Raw genomic sequence first — 22,958 nt, 5'->3', positions numbered from 1 at the left:
CAAAGAAATGGATTCTCCTCTAGGGCCTCCAGAAGGAACACAGCGCTTCTGTGTTCTCTCTGGTTTTCAGCTTTCTCTCCTGTAACAAAGCACTGGGACAAATGTTCTTTGGTTCCTGCCACATCTAAAGTCATAAGACTAAAACCTCAGCCATAAATATCCTTGTCACCTTTTTCTCCATCTGTTCTAAATCAAACATTCCCACTCTCTCATCTGACACCTCTTCTGGACCTTCACTCCCTCGGTTGCCTTTCTCTGAGAAGCGCCAACATAGTCATCTGCCTCTGAAATGTTGCTCAGATCTGTGTGTGGTGCCGAGCCACCCCTCCGTGTCTGTTGGTGTGCATGTATTTTGTGGCTTTCCTACCACCCTCTCTTGCTAGAGCTCATCTAACTATCCTTTAGGATCCTTTGAACTTGGCTTAGTCTGTTCCTTTTTATCTTGGTTTATCTAATCTTACATCTTGAAAGAGAGGAGAGAGGACCTATAGTGAACAAATGCCTGAGTCTTAATTTAGTTTGTCTTTGGTAAAAGGAAGGACCAAGGCTTTCTAGTGCTAGCCTCAATTGGCCATCTTTGCTCACTTAACCATATTTAAATGATAATTCGTTCTCACAGGCACTCCAAAGGTGATGGTATATGTTTTGGATCATAGATTCCTTGATGAAAGGTGTGGGTCCTCTACCAGGAGAAAGTGCACATACATCTAAAATTTTGTGTGTTGTTACAGGGAGCTCTGGCTCCGCAAAAGTGGTCCTCTGCCCCCACTGACGTGCGGCAAGTTAGTCCTGCACCCGCGAAGTTGCTAGTAGGGGATGCTTTTGTAAAAGACAATCTAGTCTTATACTTCACAGAAGCCTAGAAATAAGACTCTTTGGGCCCTGATTGAGAAACCACCTACTGGAGATCAAGACAGGAAAGTCTTTAGGCCAAAAAGCAGAGAAGTTCTCAGGTTAAGCAAAGGACAGTTTTCGGTGGCCTCCTTTTGCAGCAAGAGCTCTGCTTCTCAGGGCCCTTCTCCACAGGACAAATCCTGTTCTTTAGACACCAGTCCCCTTAGATGAAAGCTGTCTGCTTGCCAAAGACTTCTCTCAATCACCTGATGCTACCGGACAGAGGCTGACACCTCTGCGTCCCCTTCCCCACCCGTGCTATCCCCAAACACTGCCCAGCTGTGCAAACACGCTGGTCTGACCAGCACTTCTGTTTTACTGGCGCTTGTCCAGGCCATCCTGGGTGAGGTTTGAGGCACATGGGCTCTGGCCACCATTCCTCCTCTGCAATCCTCCACTGTCTCTGTGAATGAAAGGTTTTCAAGTCTTAAAAATAATAACACTCCTTTAGTCAGAGTGAGCAGATTTGCAGAGAGGTAAACAAAGAACATACTGCTGATCAAGAAGAATTCCTTTGAGAGGAAAAAAAAACCAAAAAACAAAAAAAACAAGCCGCAACAAAAATCCAGACCATCCAGGCCCATCCCAACCTCAGGGAGTCACAGAAGAGGAATCCCCTTCCAAGCTATCCGCATTGCCCGTCGGTGGGGGTGGGACTCCCGCACTCCTCTCCCCCTAGTTTAAACTGCTGCCCAAGACAACATGGGCAGAGGATGGTCTGAGCGCGGACTTCCGCAGGAAACAGGAAAACATTTTCCTTTATGAAAAAAAGAAGTGATTTCCTATCTCGAATAGCAGCTTATAGATTTATTTGTTTAGTCAAGATGTTCAGAAAGAGCCCGGTCAAACTCAGTTCTCGGCAGAAGTGCGCCAGCATCAACTGCAAGGTCTTTTTTCAGTCTGGAGAGGATCATAAACTTAGGTCGTTCCCACAGCTTCTTCACAGCAGACTCTTTAAAAAAAAAACTGAAATTTATTTCGAAAGGAAACTGTATATGGTTATTGAAAAACTCTTATTAGTTGTTACAGAGAGAAGGTAGCCACAAACTAAATACAATACAACAAAATGATATTTAATGTTAGATATTGTTGCCATTTTTGTTTTTCCTGAAGAAAGAAGGGTAAAAGAGATTTCATCACTAAGCTGAGACTCCCCCCTCAACTGATCGGAACGGTTAAGTGATGAATGATATAAACGCTATGAGGATGGCCACCTTCCACCTCACGCCATCCTGCAGGCCACCAGTGGTGGGAATCCCAACCCCTGAGCAATGTGTATTTCTCTGTGATTGTGTGACTTTCTCTTTCACTGTCTGAATGTACCTGCTTTATCTCTCATTAATTAGTTCCTGTTAAATCATTTACCAGTGGACACAATGGTTAGCAGTCAACCATGTAGAAGAGACTGTGCTGGGTGCTCTTTGGAGGGAGTGGGTGCAAAGTCCCCACCCTAGTATTAAGACTGATAGTAATTCTTGAGTATTATTTACTATGTGCCGGACTCTGTGCTGAGATGCTCTCCATACATTTTCTTAGTTAGACTTCTCAGTAACCCCACAGTAGGTATTTTTAGTCCTATACCCTATATATTTAGAGATGTTAGTTTGCCTAAGATCACATAGCCAGGGCGTGATTGAGTCGGGTTAGAAACCCAGGTCTGTGCCTCTCTGTGACACCTGTTCTAACTTTCTATGCTAAATAGAATGTTTATAACACAGATGTAATATGACAAATTGCGGTTAGATAGTAAAGATTTCATATATAATGTAACAGCTCCATGGTCGTAAGGGCAGTGTCTCAACCCAAGCGGATGTTCAGAAAGTGATTCAGGGCAGCAGAATCATTGCAGTTTCACTGTGCAGGTCATGTCTGTTTCGCTTAATGTTTGGACCCAGCCCTGTCCACATCATGTCATTTTTTAAAAAATTAAAACCAAATAGGATTGACTGGAAATGGTGCTTATCAAAGCCAACCAGAGGACAGTATGGTAGACTTACTAAACAGTAACTAAAGACAGGCAGAAAGTTCTGACTATGACTATGTTCAATTGCTATGATAACTTGAATAGAAATACAATTATCCCTAATTACCTGTTCTAATATTCGACTATATGAAATGAATAATTACTTCGATTTAATTTGATCTCTCTTAAATTCATAAATAGGCTTTCATCTCAACTCATTTTTCTTGTGGGCGGTAGGGCAAAAAGAGAAATTCACCAAAACTAGGTGGCCTCAGATACACTATTAAAAAGAATTAAGAATGAGGAAAATATTGGAATCTTCATTGCAGTTGCCAACAGAAACTGTCGTAGGCCTGCTTTTATCTATTCTTGGTACGCACAAACACATAATCTCTGCAATTGTTCTATTTCTGGGTATTGGCAACCTCTCAGAGTGACGCGGGCCGGGGTGGTGGTCAGATAAGAACACATGTGTCAGCAGGACTGAGCCTAAGTTCAGCGGAAACAGCCCAAGTGCTGAGGATGAAGCTTGGAAAAGCATGGCGGACAAGACTGCGTGCACATTTATTTCATGCACGGCCCATGCTGGGAACTGCAGGCGTGTGTGGCCAGCTCCGGTGTGTGCCAGCCATGGCTGAGGGGCCTTCGCCCAGTATCCTATTAGGTATCTGACTGATGAAGAGTCTGTAAGTTTTAAAAATCACATTAGAAGTGGGCCAATAATAAAATGTGCATACAAAGGAAAAGCACCTGCCAAGGTCTTATATTTATTATTAGGTTTAAGCCTATTTAGGTAGTTCAAATCCAATACAAGAAAAGACATCATGTCATCATATCTACTGAGCTTTTTTCACAGTTAAAATGAGGTAATCTGGCTTTACAATGTTGTAGCTTTAATTAAGCAGTTACATCCAGGTTACAAGAAAGAAGAAGAGATATTTGAACAATTATTTCCTACGAGAAAAAAAAAAAGCCATGTGAAATGCATATGAATAAGATAATTACACCACAAAATACAGTTCCGAGTGTCAAATACCACATGCAAAAATTTCATTCTAATCTTAAAACTGGTATAATTATTGTTTTTTACTTAGCAAACAGCATGCATTTTCATATAAAACAAGCATAGAGGACAAAATATAATATCTAATGGAGCATTTACCAGATTCACATTATCATCTGAATTGACCAAGACCTGTTTTCACTATGACGATCTCTGTATTTTCTAGTTGCTGATCAGTGAGCTTAAGTATTACGGTTGGCATACACACAAACAAGCAATGCATACACAATCTGTATGTAATACTTACCAATATTATAGTAAGTATAATAGCAGCAAGGTACCACTGTTTGTAGAACACGTTCTAAGATTTATCTTATTGATAATATAGATTTATGACTGAAGTGTTATTAGTGCTACAAACTAGTAACAGATGTAACACTGCAAATGTACAAAGCTACTGAAGGCCTACTTGACTTTTCAAAGTGCTGTGCTTCTCATTGGGCTCAGAGCTTGTGAATGAAGTACTGGCCCCCCAGTTCTGGGCTCCAATCAAGTATAGTTCTAGTGACGGGGGTGGGGGTGGGAGTGGGGGTGCAGGATGATGCATTCGAGGGGAATGAGATATAAAAACCACTGTGATAAGAGTGTACCCGCACATCATTGACTGTATGTGCTTTTTTACTGTTAAGTTTTGTCAGCATCCTGTGGTTAACAGTAATCAGCAGATGTCAGAGGATGGCCAGGAGACACGAGGAGGAAGGGGTATCCTAGGAAGAAGAAGAGAGGGAAATAGACAGAAAATGCCTCTAGACACTGATGGGGCCTCAGTAGAATGTGGGACTCAGTTCCCAGTGATGAGAAGGGAGATATTTTATCAAAACTATGCAGCTTAGAAACAAGTTTGAAAAGCCCTAAGAATAAGTTTTGCTGGAGCAAAGACTGGAACACTATATCCACTGCAGGATAGAAGAGTCAGAGTATTTTTACAGTGTCTGACATTGTGCTAATTTATCATTGACAGCATTTGTACTATACTGTTCAGGTTTAGGGCCGATTCAGGGATATGATGCCGTCAGTGGCACTATTTCTAGTAGGAAGCTGGGGAAGCTGGAGGATAAGAGATAGTGGATCTCTCAGAGCAGTAAAGAGCTGTTCAGTATCATTTGGAATTAAGGGTAAAGTTTCCAGCTAAACCACTTATCACCCAATCAGTTCACTCCTGTGTGTCCCAAGGCAACATGCGTGAGTGACGGAGCCCTGGTGGCAGACACTAGGAAGCAAACTGAGGCAGAGGACCAAGATGTGCAGGGACGGTAGTGGAATTTAGTGGACAGCCAGGTTCTGTACAAAATAAACTTCCCGTCAGTTTGGACATTTTATCAATTTCTACTCATTTCCTTTTGATATCATGTGATTATTTGGGAAGGGCCGCCTCGCTAGGTCAGATATTTCTCTCAGCCCTACTCATCTCATCTGACCGATCACTAAAGGTGCCACAGATGGACAAGGCCTGTCACCCTAAGTCACACATGAGAAATGAGCCCAGGTAGCGTCTCTCCCCACATGCCACACAAGGAAGAGGCCACGACCGTACACTCCCTGAGCACAGGCATTTAACCGAATTATTAGGAACCTGATATTTTGGGGAGCTAGTCAACTGTGGTTTGTCAAACACAGTCCGGATGGAAGAACCAAGGCAGATTCACACAGGTTGGCTCTTTGCTCAGCCAAGGGAGGGGAGGCTCGTGGTTGTGCCCGGATCATTAGCCCGTTCTGTTTCCCAGAACCTAACACTAAACACCTGTAACCACCCAATAAAGAACGTTACAAACACTTGAGCTGTGGCATGAACTATCTCTGTAAGATGGCCTGGATTTGTGTAGTGCTTTTGCTTCCCAGGAAAAGCAGCAGTTTAATCTCAGTCTTAACCTCCTCTGTTTCCCCACCTTCAGTTTTGTGCTAACCTTCCTAGCTGGGCTGTAATAATGTCTCTGTGGGAAGCATTTTCTTACGGTAAGATTCAGAAAGACAGAAGTAGGAGGTCCTGACACACCTCAGAACTGCATTTAACTCTAGACTGTTGCACTGCATTTTCTTGAGCAGAAAGATCAACTCTTTTTTCAGTTGGAGGTGCCAGGGTTTGAACCTAGGACCTCATGCATGCTAAGCTTGCGCCCTACCCCTCAGCTATGACCCTCCCCTCAGAAAGATCAACTTTCTGATGTGTATATAAGGTCATGCTAGAATAAGCAGGCTTCTTAAGAGTGATCATTAACTGGGCTCAGATCTTGTGCTTTTCTTTAAGTTTATATAAAATACTGGGTTTGGACTGTGGCTTAACTATTCTCAAGAACTCAGGAGTCTGGACTCCCTGCTAAGGAAAATAATTAAACTTAATTACTAAAGCGTCTAATACAGCAAATATGTAATATTTTTTGGCATAACCCTCTTAGATCCACCATTAATTTAAAATTTAATCGCCAATAATGTGTCATTCCCTTCCATCAATTCCATCTTGACCTCTCTCTCTAAAGCTAAGAATATTTTCTGTACCCACAAAACCACAGTGGTACTTCTAATAGGCTCAGAGTTCAAGGCTTTAAACACTGCTCTACTCCAACTGCAACCTGTGATTGTCCCCTTGGCCACAAAGCCATGGGAGTGTGGCCACGTGGGAAGCGGTCCAGGGAGCCCATGCAAAATTCAGTCTACGTTTCAGAATAAACGCAGCCCCAAATCCTGTGAAACTGAAGTCCTCTTTGGCTCAATAAGTTGCTTTTTAGCTGATCTTGAAGTTAATTCTGAGCAAATATGATAGCCCTGTTTCATCTGAAAGGTTCCAGAACTTGTGAGAGTAAGTGATGTAGTTAGGTCACGATTTTTATTGTTGGCAGTTGCAGAATGAGTCATAGACCTAAAGTTTATTTTCCTTCTGTCCCATCACCGAGTCTCCTGCTTGGCCTGAGGTCAAGGAGCAGAACACACACACATCCTTTACAATATGTGAAGCAACTCGGTCTTGGGGCAGAGAGTCCGCCAATTCAAGGGTGTTTCTCAAGGGTGAACTGCAAAGAATCCTCCTATCTCCCAGAACTCCTGCGCAGAACTTCCAGAGGCAAACCAGGCTGGCATCCTAACGCAGCACGAAGGAGTGAGTGCTGGCATCTTCCACGCAGAGCAGGGCTCCACGCGTGTGACCTTGGTACCGTTGCCTGTGCTTGGCGACTTTCCTCTTACCGTGCACGCTTAAATGTTACAACCCAAGTGAAGGGCAACTACATATATTAAAACTAAAGGAGAAAATCAAGTAAACATTTCACTGAACAGTCAGCAGCCCTTGGGTGTCACTGGCATCCTTTGAGGATACCTGTCAATACACCTGGCCATAGCACCAAGCAAGCACCTGGACAAAGCTGAGGCTCCAATAAAACAGAGCAGAAGAATTCTCCTCTTGCCTCCTTATCTCTTTGCCAAGTAACAAAGGGTTAAAAGAGGGGAAATGGTCTAGTCCTTAGCAATTGACCAAAATCAAGACCAAAAGGAAATGACAAAGAAAACCCTGAGGGTCAGCCAGGGAAGTTCAGAGCTCGTCACTGGAGTTTAATATCAGAATTGAAGGAAAATTAAGAAAGTGAGGGCACTCACGTTCTCACTCCTTTGCAGAGAAGACCCTACAAATTTGACAGTGGAATCCCAGAAACTTCTCTGGAGAGGGATTCAAATATAAGGAAAGGAAGAGTCAAACCAGATCTCCCCAGAGTCGTTTTTGCTGTGACCTCAAGGTGCGGCAGCTAAAGGTCGGGGCTTAAATTACTTTAAGCAAAGCAAAGGCTGGCAGACCCAGCAGGGGGGTGTGCCTGTGCTCCTAGCAGCTCGGCTAAGACATCCCCCACTGCAGGCAACGTGCAAAATCCAGCTACGGAGCGGCAGAGAACAGGAGTGGGAAGCGACTGGGGGGATGGTCCAACCGTCTGTACGAATGCACACATCCATTTGGGTCCCATGTTCTCTTTCCTCCTTAAGAATCCAGAAGCTGACACCGGCTTCGGGGTTCTCAGAGAGTTCTGAGGCACATCAAAGTGCACACACTCACAATGCCCAGTTTTCTTTCTAGCGCCTTTCCTTTCAACCCTCTTCCAGAGGGTTTACCTTGGGACCTGAGAGCCCTTCATGACCCATTCGGTCTTCTGTTACAGTGCATGGCTTGGCCGCGGCCTCTCAGATCTGGACCCCCCCCCCCCACGTGCACACTGTCCCCGGCATGGCCGGGGGAGCGAGGAAGTCTGCAGCACCCACAGCGAGGCAGAGGTCTCTCCCGGTCCTGAGACGCGTGGTCCTGTTGAGGGGGGAGGACCGGGGCGGCATCTGGCCTGGGTGAGGGAGCTCCCTTGTGAGTGCTCTTGAAGTAAGAAGCATGGAAGATACTTAATCTATAAATAAATGAATGAATAAATAAATAAATAAGACAAAACACAAGAGGGCTTTTTATAGATAAGCACCTCTTATCAATAATAGATAAAAAAAATCCCCTCTTGAGTTTCAAAGCCCTTCTGCAGTGATTAGTAGGCTCAAAACAACCTGCAGAAAGTAGAACAGTCAAGACATGAACTGGAAATACTCCCACACTGCGTATTTCTCACTTGATGACACACAGTCAGCCTAAAGATCCCCGAGGTAGTCTTGTTTTCAAGGAGTTACAGCATGGCTCCCAGCCCACTTGGAGCTTCCTCCTTAAACCCATTGCACTTTCCCCTGCATCCTGTGTCTGCCTCCCCGCTGTCAGGGACAAGGTGCCTTCCATTAGGGTTGTGTCCCACAGGGCAGACCCGAGTCCCAGGCAGACAACAACGAGATGCAGTTCCAAGATCCGGCTTGAAGTTCCCACTCCAAAGAGGACTTTGCCAAAATGAAGCAGGCGCTGGCCTGGCAGCCATCTGGGGAAAAGCTACAGAATTAAATCAAAGAAAGCTGGCATGCAACAGCCATGCACGTCTATCTCTTGTTGGGCCCCTCCTTGAAACGATGTGCTATCATTGTTTCTTTCACTTTAAAGAAGGGGCCAAAAGAAATAGAGAGGAATCAATGTTTTAAAACTAGGAAACGCATTCCTGATACCGAGGACAGTATACACTGTTCATCTAAAGAAAGAAGGCGACCAGCTCCCAAGCACAAGCCCTGCAAGAACAAGCTTGTGGCTGAAATACCTTGGTGATAAATATGTCTTACTCTCTCCGAGAAGTGGTGACAACCCGCACGCCTAGAGAGAACTAGTGCTTGGTCCCTTCCCTGCTCAGAGCCCCAGGTTGGAGGTAGAGCCACCCCCCCAGGGCAGTCCACCCCTGCCACGAGCCATTCTTTTGACCAGGAATCCCCTTCTGCTTCAACCTTCTCTCTGGCTCAAACACAACATCCTGGAAGACAATGGGGAACTGGGCCAACGAGGGGTCACTCGATGCCCCAACGGAACTCGGAGACCCCGTTCCCATATTACATTCAACATCATATGACGTTGGGGAGATCCTGACCTTCAGCACATGAAACAGGCTTTCTTCCCTTGGACTTAAGTTTTGAAAAAGTCTCATTTGGGAAAAATGCAATGAAAAGCTCTGTAATTTTATCCAAATGGCCCTCTGAGGAGGGACAAATAAATGTGCCCTCCTCTCACTTACTTCACTGCCCAGGGGCCATCCTAACAGGAAACCCTTCAGACCTCTAGCCAAGATCAACAAACTCAATATTAAGTTAAATTAAAAAATTAAGTCAGCATTTAGCCAAAGCTCTGTCCTCCTGGAGGAGGTCATTCAACTCAATGACAGTCGTGGCAAAGTCCACCAGGTCCACAAAGTCAGACGTGATGATGTTGACGCCCGTGGCTCCAGGCTTCTGAGTTTTCACCCAGTCAAGGATGGCAGGAAGATTCCTACACAGGAGAGAGTTGGGGGAAGAGATAAGAGAGAGCAGCCTTTAGAAGGACTCCTCCAGAAAGAGGAGCAAACCAAACATTTCTGTTAATGTAACAAAAGTATGCCAACAGAAGCACAAGCCCCCCTGCCCCTAATTTGTCCATTTAAACTTAAATCTCTTTCAGGGACAGAGTGATGTCTATTCCACTAGAGAACAGGACTTCCAGGGTTTCTGTGCTGGAAAAGGAAATTGTTTATCTCAGTCACCAAAGAGATACCACATCAATGGGACCTCAAAAAACTAAGATCAACAGTCTAATTATTAGTAGGTTAATTTTTTTTTACCATGAATTGTATCATGAAAATTTTCAAACATATTGCAACATTGAAAGAAATTTACAGTAAGTATATCCACCGTCTGGATTCTACCACTAACATTTTACTAAACTTGCCTACCATATATCTGTCCAGCAGTCCATCACTCTATCCTTCCATCAATCCATCTTACATTTTTGACATATTCCAACTGCAAACATCTATACACTATACACCTATACATCTATCTATCTATCCATACATAATATCCCCTCAAAACCTCAGTATGCAAATCATTAACTAACGTTCAATATCTGTTTTCAATTTGTTTTTTTGACATAAAGTTTATACCCAGTAAAATGCACAAATCTTAAGTGTATACTAGCTGAGTTTTGACAAACATATATATATTACCCATGCCCATCTCAAGGTACAGAACGTTACCAGCGCCCCCAGAAAGCTCCATCATTCACTTTCTCCATCAATCTCTGCCCCCATTCTTCCAGAGGAAATAATTATACTGATTTTTTTTTCTACCACAGGTTAAATTTGCCTGTTCTAGAACCAAGCATGAGCCATGCAATATGTGTGCTTGCATGTGAGGTTCTTCCACTCAGCATTAAGGTTTTGAAATTCAACCGCGTTGCTGCATGCATCAGCAATTTGTTCCACCTCTTTATTTTTTTTAGTCACTGGATAGTATTCTATCTTCTTTCATGTTATAATTAAGGGCTTTCCATGTGACAGCCAGAATGTTATCCCCAAAGAAGCTCACAATTCAGTGACATAGACAAATGACGACAGTTAATGTGATAGTTCCTATATTAGCAGTGAGCATAAAACACCACCGCTGACATGGAGGAGGGAGCAATGAAGTCGTCACGGTATTGCATCATGGTAAAGACAGCTCACCAAGTTCTGGCTACGTTGAAGATGCTACGGGGAAGACAAACTGGAGCTTATGTTTTGGTAAAGAGACTGGAGTGTTTTGAGGAAGAATTTGCTCTAGACCAAAACTGAAAATAAGCTAAGTTTATTGCTTACTGCCCCCTTTCTCTTCTTTTGGTAACGCTCTCCTTGGTTGCCATCTCCTTGTTTCCTGTCTCCTCTGAAGCTGCCCTCCCTCCGTTGAGCATACATACCGACTTCTCAGTCTTCTAGGAAACCCTGCCAAGGCCTTGGTAGCATTTTGTCCTTCTCCTCTTTCTTTTCCTCTTACAGTGACAACAATAATCAGCCCTGGGCCTCTTCCCTCACTCAGCAGACTCTCCAGTCAGCCATGCACTAAAACACATCTCATGTATCTGTCTGCATGTTTGTATTCATAGCTGACTATGACTTCATGGGCCACCAGCACCGGGGTACTTCCACTTTTAACTGGGACTACTGAAGACAATAATAAACTTGATTTGTCCGTAACTTAATTTCCCTGTGCCTCAGTCTCTCCCTTGTAAAATGGGGATAATAATACTTACTTCACACAGCTTTTTGGGGTAATTAAATACAGTACTAGGTGTAGAGCGCTTAGAGTAGTGCCCAGGACGGAGGAAGTACTATGTGAGTGTTTGGCAGGAGGGAAGGACTCGTGATTGGTAGAGAGATTCGGGGGCTGGGAGTAAGAAACTTTCCTAAAGGGGCCACACCCTGCTGCTTCGGTGACAAAATGTTGTAGCCTGAGAGGGAAGGGTCACAAATACAGACATGCCTTGGGGATAGAGACCTGGAACAGAGTGGCCCAGACGAAGGCCACGGCAGCACTGAGCCTGATGCATTCAAGCCTTCTTCTTTTTCTCCTTCTCCTCCTCCTTTTTAAATCAGTTTACAATGTTATGTCAGTTTCTGGTGTTCAGCATAATAGTTCATGCTTTGAAGCCTTCTTTTAAAAACCTCGCTAGGTCGTGTTTAAGTATGGGGTGCAGGCGCCACCTTCTGGTCATCACAGGGAAATGCGAAGGGAAGGTTTGGTCAAGGCCCCTGCGGCGACTCCAGCCAAACCTCCTGGATGGAGACTGGAGGCTGAGCACAGGGATGTGGGAGGGTGAGCACTGGCTGTCTCCCCTCCGTCACAAAGGCTCTGGGTCAGCTTCCAGGCCAGGTGTCAGTCTTCCCTTAGGTAAGGATCAAATAACCAGGATTGGGAACAAAGAAGGGGAAATGCAGAACTCAAGGCGAGGAGGAGCCACTTTGTTTTCTTAACTCCTGGCATTTACCAAGAGATCAGTGCGGAGGGCTGAACCAGGTCCTGCTGATGGGCCGTGAGGCCCCAGTCCCTGACCTCCCTCCCCTCCGGCTCTGAGGCCCCCGGAGAGCAGGGCTGTCACTGTGGGGACAACAGGGATGGCAGGCCTGTTTTGTGGAGGGCACTGTGGTCAGCACTTAACTTCATGTTAAGACACCACGACCTGGTGCGACATTATTAACCCCCTTTGACTGGTGAGAAAACCAAAGCTCAGAGACCTCGGGAAACTTGTCAAAGGCAGCTTGTTGTTAACAGAGTTCGTTTTCCAGGGCTGCTGTAAGAAACACCACAGACGGGGTGGCTCAAACAACAGAAATTTACTCCTCAGGGCTCTGGAGGCTGAGAAGTCCAGATCAAGGTGTGGGCAGGTCTGGGTTCTCCTCTCCTTGGCCTGCAGATGGCCACCTCCTCCCTGTGTCCTCACAGGGTCTTCTGTCCGTGCACACCCATCCCTAGTGTCTCTGTGTGTCCTAATCTCTTCTCATAAGGACACCGGTCAGATTGGATTAGGGCCCACCCTGATGGCCTCGCTTTAACTCGACCACCTCTTTACCGGCCCCATCTCCAAATACAGTCACATTCTGAGGTACTGGGGGGTTAGGGCTTCAACATAGGAATTTTCAGGGAACACAAGGGACCAAGTCAGGCTTCAATCTTGGGCCTCTAGTTTCAGTCCACGTCCCCTTCTCTGGCCCCATGCTGCTGGGCCCTCAGGCTTAGGCAAAACTTCCTTTCGTTTGATTGCAGTGGGAGTGCAAGGTTTCTAAGACTCTCAGGAGAACTAGCAGAGAGATTCAGTCAGAATGGCTGTGTGTCACCCCTGCGTCACAGCAGGCAGGCGGGAGAAGCCATCAGGTGACACCCCTTGAGTCCCGAGCTCCAGCGGCCAAGGGGGAACTGAGAGTCTGGCTACACAAGGCCACTCCTAGATGGGGAGGTCACTGACACAGCGCCAGGCAGAACGAGGAGACAGAGGCAAACATTCCCAACGGAAGAACAAGACAAAACCTCAGAGGACGATCTTAGTAAAATGGAGATAAGTCTATATTTTTCATGGCTTCCTTTTAGGGTGATGAACCAAAAAGAACAAAATCTCAAGCCCTAAGTTGACCTAAGAGTTAGAGGGAAGAGAGGTTAACTCTGCTGAGAAACCCACCTCTACATTTGTATGAGAATTGACCTTGTCCTTTGCTCTCAGTTGGGCTGATAACCGGTTCCCAGCACCAGTTTGACAGCATCCCGTGTGCCTCAGGACAGGGAAGGCACTGTGACACGGCTTCTTCCTTATGCCTGTTCAGTAGCCTGGAGGAAATGACTGCCACACATTATGCTGGCGTCTGCGAACAAACTTGTCCAAAGCAGTTGATGTGGAGGCCTAGGAATGCTGATGCATCTCTGCAATATTCTTATGACCAGCAGGGGGCGAAATGCTCCAGTATCCTTCCGATCTCGGAGACCTGCTGACGGGCTTGCTGCCCGCGGGCCAGGGCTCAGGCGTGCTAGGACGCGGGGGCTCTGGGGGCGTGCGCCATCATTACCACCGAGTGCAAGAGCAGGTAGATTAAAGTTCTAGGAATTCACAAGTAGGAAAAGCATCGCGACTTTGTGGGTTCAGAGTTGTAGCCTCCAAGAGCTGACCAGACAAATACAGGCCAGTGGAGCAGAAAGGAACAACAGGGCACTGAAATGTGCTACGTCTAAGCCAGTGCTGAAGGCTGAAAAGGCCAACCGTCCAACAAGCAGCAGTCCGCAGCTGAGACAATACTGACTCCTACCAGCTATGCGGGTCTGGTTTGCTCGACCTCACTGAGCCCGTTTGAAATGGTGGCAATAACGTGCTTCAGACAAGGTGCCTTCTAGAGACTGGCTTAATTTAAAAATCAAATGAAATCATCTGCAAGGGGGTACTCTTATGTTCAGAATACAGTTTACAGAAATAACTGCTACTTATTTTTAAAGACTTACTCCCCCTTATTAGCACAGCTCTCTGCACAGACTTCATTACAGCGATAGGAATTTACACGTTTATTTTTCCTGATAGACTGTAAGTTCCATGGGGCAGAGACTATAACTATATGATTCCTCTTGTGTCTGTGGACCTAGCTCCTATTCACTGTTGAATGAATAAATAAATAAATAATCTCAATCTATACACATGAGGAAAATGGTATAACTATATGAACCTATTATTATAGAAAAGAAAGTTCATAATTCTGATCTTGGTTTAGGAAACCCTTTTTTCCAAGTTAAGTACAGGTAATTCAGCTAAGACTTAGCAGAGTCACACAGAAGGAGGTTTCTGGTTCTGTTAGTGGGCAACACAATCAGGAGCTCTCAGTCTGTTATCCAAACTCCTGCCAGGTGAACTCCTATTATCTGAAATCATGCTACCCAAACTCAGAACCAAATGGACAGGGACACTTTTTTTTGGATGACTCTTTCATTATCGGAACTCTGGTGCTCAGCACCTGGAACTGGGGAACCAAAGTGATTCTTGTAAATATCCTCGGACTGCAAGGGCCGCCCTATTATCCAAATATATTTATAACATTCCCTTTAGTCATAGGAATAGACATAGGCGCAGACATAGGCGCACTCACACACACATGTACATATGTACAAGCCATCCTTTTCCTCGACAACACCTGTCATTTATCAGTGCCCAGGATAAAGAACATCATCTAATACAAAATTTCTGGAGCCTCTCCTGCCTAATTTTACAGTCAGGATCGGCTGCTCTGAGGAAGATTCTGAAGCTATGGCATGGTGGGTGGCGTCCTAAGCTGACAGGGACTCACTGTCACTGAGGAAGGGAGAAGGACACCCTAAGTCCTTGGAGGGCCATCTCTGAGCCCCTTGCACCTAGCACAGAAGTCTCATTTAATGCTTCTTAAAAGAGTGAGTGCTTGGGCCAGCTTCAAAGGCAGGGGCAAGAACAAAACGTGACCGCGAGCCAGACGCGAACAGACTGGTGGTGGCTGAAATTGCTTTGCCTTTGTATTGAAATTTAGAGAGTATTTATGGAGTAATATGTACATTTTAACAGCATATTCAGAGATCCTTTGGGTACGGTTAAAGCAAGCCACCTCAAGTACACAACTTTTTCAACTATAAGGTTTTTTGTTTTGTTATTTTAATCCTTTTAAAAAGCAAACAAACTTATTTACAAAACAGAAACAGACTCGCAGACATAGAAAACAAACTATGGTTGCGGGGGAAGGGGGTGGGAAGGGACAAATTGGGAGTTCGAGATTTGCAGATACTGACTGGTATATATAAAACAGATAAACAAGTTTATACTGTATAGCACAAGGAATTGTATTCGATACCTTGTAGTAGCTTATGGTGAAAAGAATATGGAAACGAATATATTCATATTCATGTATGACTGAAGCATTGTGCTGTACACCAGAAATTGTAAACTGACTATACTTCAATGAAAAAACAATATATGGTTTTACTGCTATTTATTCAGAAGAGACTCAAGATAAAAAAATTTTTAACCCTTGCTCATGGGATGGAAGCAAATTCTCACCTATGGACCAGAGTGTTCTTGAGGCCACCAACCAGGCCTCGCGCGATGGTCTTCACCCTGGGCGTGAGGATTGCTTGCGAGACGTGGAAGGAGCCGCGGGGGGCGCGCTCGCTCAGCGTGGTCTCCAAGAAGAGGATGAGTTTGCTTACGCTGGTGGTGTTGGCCCAGGGCGCTGGGATCTTCTTTCCAGGCCACAGGAAGGGGTATTGCTTGTAGAAGGGACAGTGATAGAAAATGAGAACCTGAAATATTCAGAAAAAAATAAAGGAGGGCAATTTATGAACAAGCTGAACGTTAACTCCTTGGCTTTACACTGATTGCTAGGAGGAAAGGCACACAGATACAAACCCATGTGGAAATTCAAGAATTGTTAATTTTTTTTAGAAGAATCAATAAGCAAAGATTTAAGAACTTGCTATATGTCAAACACTAAGGTTTTTAACTTTTTTCGGGTCATGAACACCTTTGGAAGTATGGTAAAATCCTGACCCCTTCTCAGATTGCTTGAAATGAATGCTTAAAATAAAGCAAACAGGATAACAAGGAGAATCAATGAGATGGATATATGGCCACCAACAGACTAGTGAAATTTGTAATAAATTAATAATGTATGTGCTTCATCATAAACACAGTCAACAAAAACATTTTGCTGTAAGTCTAATAGTTTCCCTAATTTTGAGTGAATGATGAAGATCTGTGATATTTCAAGATATCTGCACTAAATGAAATGTGATACGGGAAATCTGTGGTTTCTATGGGGACAAAGCCACAGGTGGTGCCAGCTCTGCCATGGGTGCCTGCCCACACTCATGATCAGTGGCCAGCCAGAGGCTAAGAGGAAGTATGTAGTGCTTCTCCCATCCAAACTCACAAACTTCTTAAATTCCACCCATACCCTCCCTTGGGACTCTTTGGACCACAGCTGGAGAAGCCCTGTGGTTAGTCCTGTCTACAAGTTGTGCCTCCTATGCTCTCAAAATTGACCCTCAGCTCTTGGGGTTGAGATCAGCCCACTGGACTAATCTGGGAGGACTTCAATCATGCCTGCTGACTCTGAAACTGCCCTTCCCAGGAGAGGGAGGGAGTCGGGGAACACTTGGAGTCAGTGGATGGGCCTCCAGCAGGGCCTCTGAGGATGGTGGTGATTTTGAAAATAATTAGCGAGCCACGTCCACAGCATTAATTAGTTTCTGAGACGCAGCTGAAGGACAGGGAATTGCTATTTTAATTGTCCCAATTCAGAGCTCTGCTGCTTGGGTTTCCAGAAATACTGTATTTTTTCTCCTCCTGGCACCAGGAATCCCTTCCTGGAGGAATGTCCAGCGTGCGTTTATACTCCCTGGACTGCAGTCCTCGGATAGCTGGCTCAAGAGCATAATCCTCCAGGCACCCAAGGATGAGGGCTCTGAATGTGTGTCTCATTTCCAGGCGCATGCAGCTCGTGACTAAGGTGCCTGACTGACTGCTCCTGAAGGCCGAGCTCGGAGCACCAGGCTCCGTGCACTGAACAGGCTAATAGCTGTTCTTGTTTTTTAATGGTTCTGCGTAATGTCTGACGGACTGCTCATGATGTCGGTGGTAAACACGTGTGTTAATGAGGTTAATCACAGGCTCATCATAAGCAGATTGCCTGGGAGATTGGGGAGGATTTCCTGCTGGCTAGCATTCGTCACTGGCTAGTTTGGAAGGCTGGGGTCTCCATCATCCGAAAGTGTGAAAAGCCGGGCTGTGAAAGGGACTGCTGGGGAGGCGGGAGGCTGTGTGATCCTCAGTCAGGGCCCGTCAGACCATTTTCTGTGCCTCCTGGGCCGAGCTTAGGGTCAGGGGAGGAAAGGACAGTGCTGATCTTTACTCTGCCCTGGAAAACGAGTAAAAAGTACAAATTATACAAAAGCGGCTTTCTGCCTTTCCCCAAGATCCCTTCTCGAGCAATCTGATCCCGAAGGTTAGAGGGAGAATTTCTGTTTACAGTAGGAGGTCGTCCTAGCAGACCAACTCATCCTACAGAATTCTGGGGGCACTAACACTGGCTCAGGGCCTGCATTTTGCATCGAGCTCCCGACCTTGCCCTGCTGGATTTTTCTTGAGATATTCTTCCCTCCAGCTCATCAATTCATGTGCAGATTGTCTCTTGAGGCTCAGATTTTAAATCTCATTTCCTTTAAGAATTATTCTTAAACTGACCTCTTCTTATTTTGATGGTGCTTATACATGGGCCCCTGGGATGTAGATTTATATTATGTACTGTTTTTCAGTTGGTGGACCACAAAACCCTTTTCTTCATATAATATACATTTGAGGCAGTTTTGTCTTGTGATTGTATAAATCAGCTGTTTTATATTTTACTAGTGTCATATACTCTTACCTTCTCGTTAAGAGTCTAAACACTGCCAAGCTATAAATTAAATCCTCAGAAACCATGTCACTAACGTACAGACGCATACCCGTGAGCTGGGATGTAATTGCATACTGAGTAAATGAAATGTGACTGAATGGTGGTACACTTCTTGCTGTCAAATTGTAGTAATAAAATACTCTGGGGATTACATGCAAGGCAGCTCATTACATGATGAATACTTAAGGTTTAACCATCAGCATGGCACGGCCCCAGCAGGAGGGGGATGACTGAGGACTCTGAGATCTCTTTGATTAGCTTTTAAGAAGAGACATGGCAGGGAAAATTTGAGAAAAGGAGAACAGAGAAATCCTAGAATCAAGTTGATGACATGTCATCACAGTCTCTTTCCTTCATAATTTTAGGAGTGTCTGTAGTTGGATGACACAGATTAGCCATACTTAAAAACTATAATAGATCTTCACTCTTCTGCCAGAAATTCACTGTCCACATGATCCATTATTCCTGCAATTACCTGTTATTCTTACAAACTTCAAAATGATTTTATATGCAATGTGGCAGCCCATGCAGACTACTGTGTATAAAATTATAAAACTATATTTATAATAGATATCTGTTTATAAATTTAGCCGTACTCCAATTTAACCTCACCTGAATCCTAGTATTCAAAAGCTCTCTTACAGATCTTCCCTTTCTCCCATTCTGCTAACCCTCTGAGACCCTCTGATAACAGAGGTTCATGAATAAAGAGGAAGTGTTTTTATTAGCATAATCAATGACACTATTTGTGAAAATCACCAAAACATGTGAACAGCCCTGGGCGAGCCCTGCATGCTGTGGGAACGCTGGAGAGCCCCACTCCTGTGATTCAGTCCTGGCCCTGGAGGCTCACTGACAATGTTCCCTTGCAAGTTGCGTAATTGCTCCCTGCCTCAGTTTTCTCACTTGTAAAATGAGGATGATAATGAAATACCTACGTCGTAATGTTGCTGAGAAGATTAAATGAATTCCAGTACTTTGTACATTGCAAAGGCTCAGTAAATGTTATTATTCTTGTTATTACCAGTATTTAATATCGTAAGAGATTTCACTGGGGAAAAAAAATCTCTCCAAATTAGACCCAGGAGTCTGCACAGATATAAATTTAGGTTTAGGGGAGAGGTGTGATAAATATCTGGCAAAATAGTAGTGACGGAATACAGCTTAGATCAACCTTACCAGATGCTAAGCGTTAACTCATTAGTCTCAGTGCAGTCAGACCTTTAGCACGTTTCCGGGCGTGGGAAGCCACCTGGCTTCCCGGCACTCAGGCCAAGGCCGGGAAACACCCTTAAATCCTCCCAGTCGCAACAGTTAGGAAACCCTGTTAGCTCCTCCTTCTGACAGATTCAAAATCCGGCCACTTCCCACTGAGGGTCTCCTCCCTGGCTTCCCTCCTTCCCCAGCTGTCTCTGCTCCAGATTTCTTCCCAGCAGTCAAAGGGATACCATCAAAGCCCAAGTCAGCTCACAGCACCCTGTGCTCAGAGCCCTCCTCACTCGAGTAAAAGCCGAGTCCTCAGCGTGCCCTCAAGGCCCCACGATCACCCATCATCCCTGCCCAGCCTCCTCCGCTGGTCTGCGCTCCAGACCCACGGCCGGCCCCGCTTTCCCTCAAAGATGGCACGTACCCTCCTGCGTCGGGGCTCTGCACTGGCTGCTTCCTCTGCTGGGAAAGCTCTTCCCTCAACAGGTTAACTCCCTCCAATGAGGGCTACCCTGATCAACCTATTTAAAACTGTGACCAATCCTCCAGCCCACAGAACCCTGACCATGCTTGGCTCTCTTTTCCCATCACTCTTATTACTTCCTAACATTATATAAAGTATATTTATCATGTTTATTATCTATGACCTACCTCCCTTCACCGCAATGAAATCTCCATAAGGCAAGGATCTTTGTTTCATTTACTGATTTATCCCAAAGGCTTAGAATGGTGCTTGGCACCTACTTGGTATTCAACATGTATTTGCAGATGAATCATCTTTAATTGATTTCTAATGAAAAGTTATTTCCTTAGTTCAAAATAACTGCCTCTTTAAGATGTTTTGGCTAATGCACTTATGTGTAAGGGAGCAACTGTGAATGAAAGGTACTTGCTTTAAAAAAAATGTTTTTTTAAATGGAAGTACTGGGGATTGAACCCAGGACTTTGTGCAGGCTAAGCATGAGCTTTACCACTGAGCTGTACCAGACCCCACCTTTTTTTTTTATTTTCCTTTTTTAAAGAGAGTATATATCAGAGCCTGACCATTCCTGAAGCTCTCCTCTCGCACTATCCATCATCCTCTGGGACCACAGCAGAATATATCCGAGGCCCACACTCTTTTTTCCAGAGTCTGTCCTTCACGGGTCAAAGTTAGGGCCCTTCTCGACCTGGGGGTGCTCTGCCAGCCTTCATCCCTTTGTGGCCTCTTCCTTCCTTAACTCCGTCTCCCCCTCTGACCCAAACCCCGTGAAGACAGCCTTTTCAGTGTTAACTGTTAACACCCAAGAGGAACTACTTCACACGCCTTTGTCAGCCAATGCACTTACCTACCAACTGCTATTTGGCAGGGATGATCTGACACTGAGCTGAAGGCAGGATGGAATAGACTATCCCTAAGGGGAACTATGAGGGTGAAAATGGACTCACTTGGAGATGGGTGGTAATGGTAATGGCCAACTGGTCCTATTTCACAACTGTGCCTTGGGCTGGTTCTGGCCAGGCCATCCAGCGTCAACTGAGATGCTCAACAGGTTGCCCAACGAGTTATGAATATTTGGCAGGTGTTAATCCCAGTTCAACGGTGCCCAGGGGAGCCCTTGATGCTGTCCTAGAGCCCAAGAACCAATGCACAGATCTTCGTTATACCAAACAATCTATGCCTTCTAGCCCAAGAGCCCTGGAGGGAGCTGTCTTAGAGCCAGTGACAAGAAAGAGAGAGTTACGTTCTTGCCCTTGGAAGCTCTTCTCTGTCCCCGCCTACCTGGCACTTCTTCTCCCACAGCGTCTGCAGCTTCATACTCTCCACACTGCAGGCTGAGCACAGCTTGTTCCCAAAGGCCTCCTGGATCCGGAGAATCAGGCGTTTGTGATGGGCCTCATCCATGGCGTAGAAGTGGTTGAAATCCAGGAAGACAATCTCTCGGGGGTGCTGCGTGAGGAACGAGTCAATCTCCATCAGCCCATCCCAGACCCTGATGCCAAAAAGCCCATGAATGAAGTAGATTTCCTGGTCGGCATCCCCCGGCTTGGAAGACACACGCAGGTCGAAGTAGCGGATCCCAGCTTCCAGCTGTTCTCGGAAGCTCAGGTTCTGAGTCACAGACCACTTCTTCATGAGCTTCTTCACCAAGGAGATCCTGGCGAGGCGTTTGACGGCAGGGGTTTGGTCGGGCCCCACGGGGGACTTTTCATCTACCCAGTAGCTGAAGGAATCATGGGAGCCTGCACAAAGCAATACACGGGAAAAAAGCAGCTGAGCCTGGAGCTGGGAAGGGTAAGCCGGTTGATCAGAAAACCACAAGAATTAAGAGCCAAACACACGCACAGAATGTCGTAAACGAATACTTGTAAGACTCTTCAAGCTTGCTGGGAATGAAATACACACAAATAAAAGGAACGCAGTCTCATTAGCAGCTTGTTTAGCCCGGGGTAAAACCATAATTTCATACATTGCTAGTGTAAGGTAAATTAATAAATGCCCTTTTGGGAAAGCTATTTAAAAATGTGTTTGGAAAGAGGAGCTTTAAAATATTCATGTCATTTGATCGAGTAATTTTGTTTCAGGAAAGCTATTCTAAAGAGCTACACTAATGTTTGGAAGAACAAAGATGTGTGCTGAAGACTATTTGTAATAGAGACAAACCAGAGGCTGCTGAGGTGATGCTCACAGAAAAATGCTCACCGGTGGTGCAGGGGCTGTCTTCACGCAGGTGCTGACACAGAAGGTGGGGAACTGCTGAGCCCACCTCAGCAGTGCTGGGGCAGGCATTTAAATTCCAGGAAAGAATTTTATGCTTCTGTACACAACATTTTCCTTTTATGCTTTTGTATATACTATTTTCCTATTGTAAAAATAAGTCAGTAGGAATGGTTTCTTGGCAGATAAGAGAAACATTTTGAAGAGCTCAACATGGGTAAGTTAGATGTCCCTCTTTCTGAACTCATCTCTTAATAGCCCATATCTGCTATTCAATAATCAAATGCACGTTCTATTTCTCTGCCTTAAAGAGGGTAAGAATCCTCCCAGAGACTGAGATGATCTTACTGATGTAAAGTCTAAGTGACCACGAGAGGCACATTTCTAACTATAGAGAGAAAATACTTCAGTAGTAAGAAGGTAAAAATTAACTCGAACAAATGCCTTTCATTGTGTCATTGGTTTCTATCGAATGTCAGCCATTATTATTTGGTTGGCTTGGTGACTGGCCCTGACCCCGGGGGCTCCATACAGGTGGCTGCACTTTGCCAGCAAAATCTAGGAGGAAACTGCCTTTGTTCTGACACTGCCAACCTTGTTCTTAACTACTGCTGCCCACACTAGAGCCAAAATTCTCATGTTCATATAGAATATTCTTGACTGTCACCAGTTATCATTTTTACTAAATTTTAGAGTAGGTGTTTCATACACAATACAGGATTTTATACAACTCTACTACTTTAGGTTTTATTATTTCCATTTACTTGGAAATAAATCATTCTGGGATGGCTCTACTGTGTTATCTTC

At 44.9% G+C, this 22,958-nt stretch overlaps 1 protein-coding gene across 1 annotated transcript in view; it reads right to left on the bottom strand.

Annotated features, from left to right (window-relative positions):
- Window positions 1-3,733: 3,733 nt before the first annotated feature.
- PLCXD2 (phosphatidylinositol specific phospholipase C X domain containing 2) overlaps window positions 3,734-22,958 on the bottom strand; it is a 46,997-nt gene continuing 27,772 nt past the window's right edge. Inside the window, exons 2-4 of the mRNA XM_010970765.3 lie at window positions 21,216-21,676; window positions 15,853-16,094; window positions 3,734-9,780 (exon numbers count right to left, since the gene is read on the bottom strand). Of these exons, the coding sequence (XP_010969067.2) occupies window positions 9,621-9,780; window positions 15,853-16,094; window positions 21,216-21,676 (863 nt within the window). The 3' untranslated portion in view covers window positions 3,734-9,620. The remainder of the gene's footprint in view (window positions 9,781-15,852; window positions 16,095-21,215; window positions 21,677-22,958) is intronic.

The sequence above is a fragment of the Camelus bactrianus genome, chromosome 1, assembly GCF_048773025.1.
Source record: "Camelus bactrianus isolate YW-2024 breed Bactrian camel chromosome 1, ASM4877302v1, whole genome shotgun sequence".
Taxonomy (NCBI): domain Eukaryota; kingdom Metazoa; phylum Chordata; class Mammalia; order Artiodactyla; family Camelidae; genus Camelus; species Camelus bactrianus.
The sequence above is the reverse complement of the archived record's forward strand: the minus strand, read 5'-3'. Positions and strand labels throughout refer to the sequence as shown.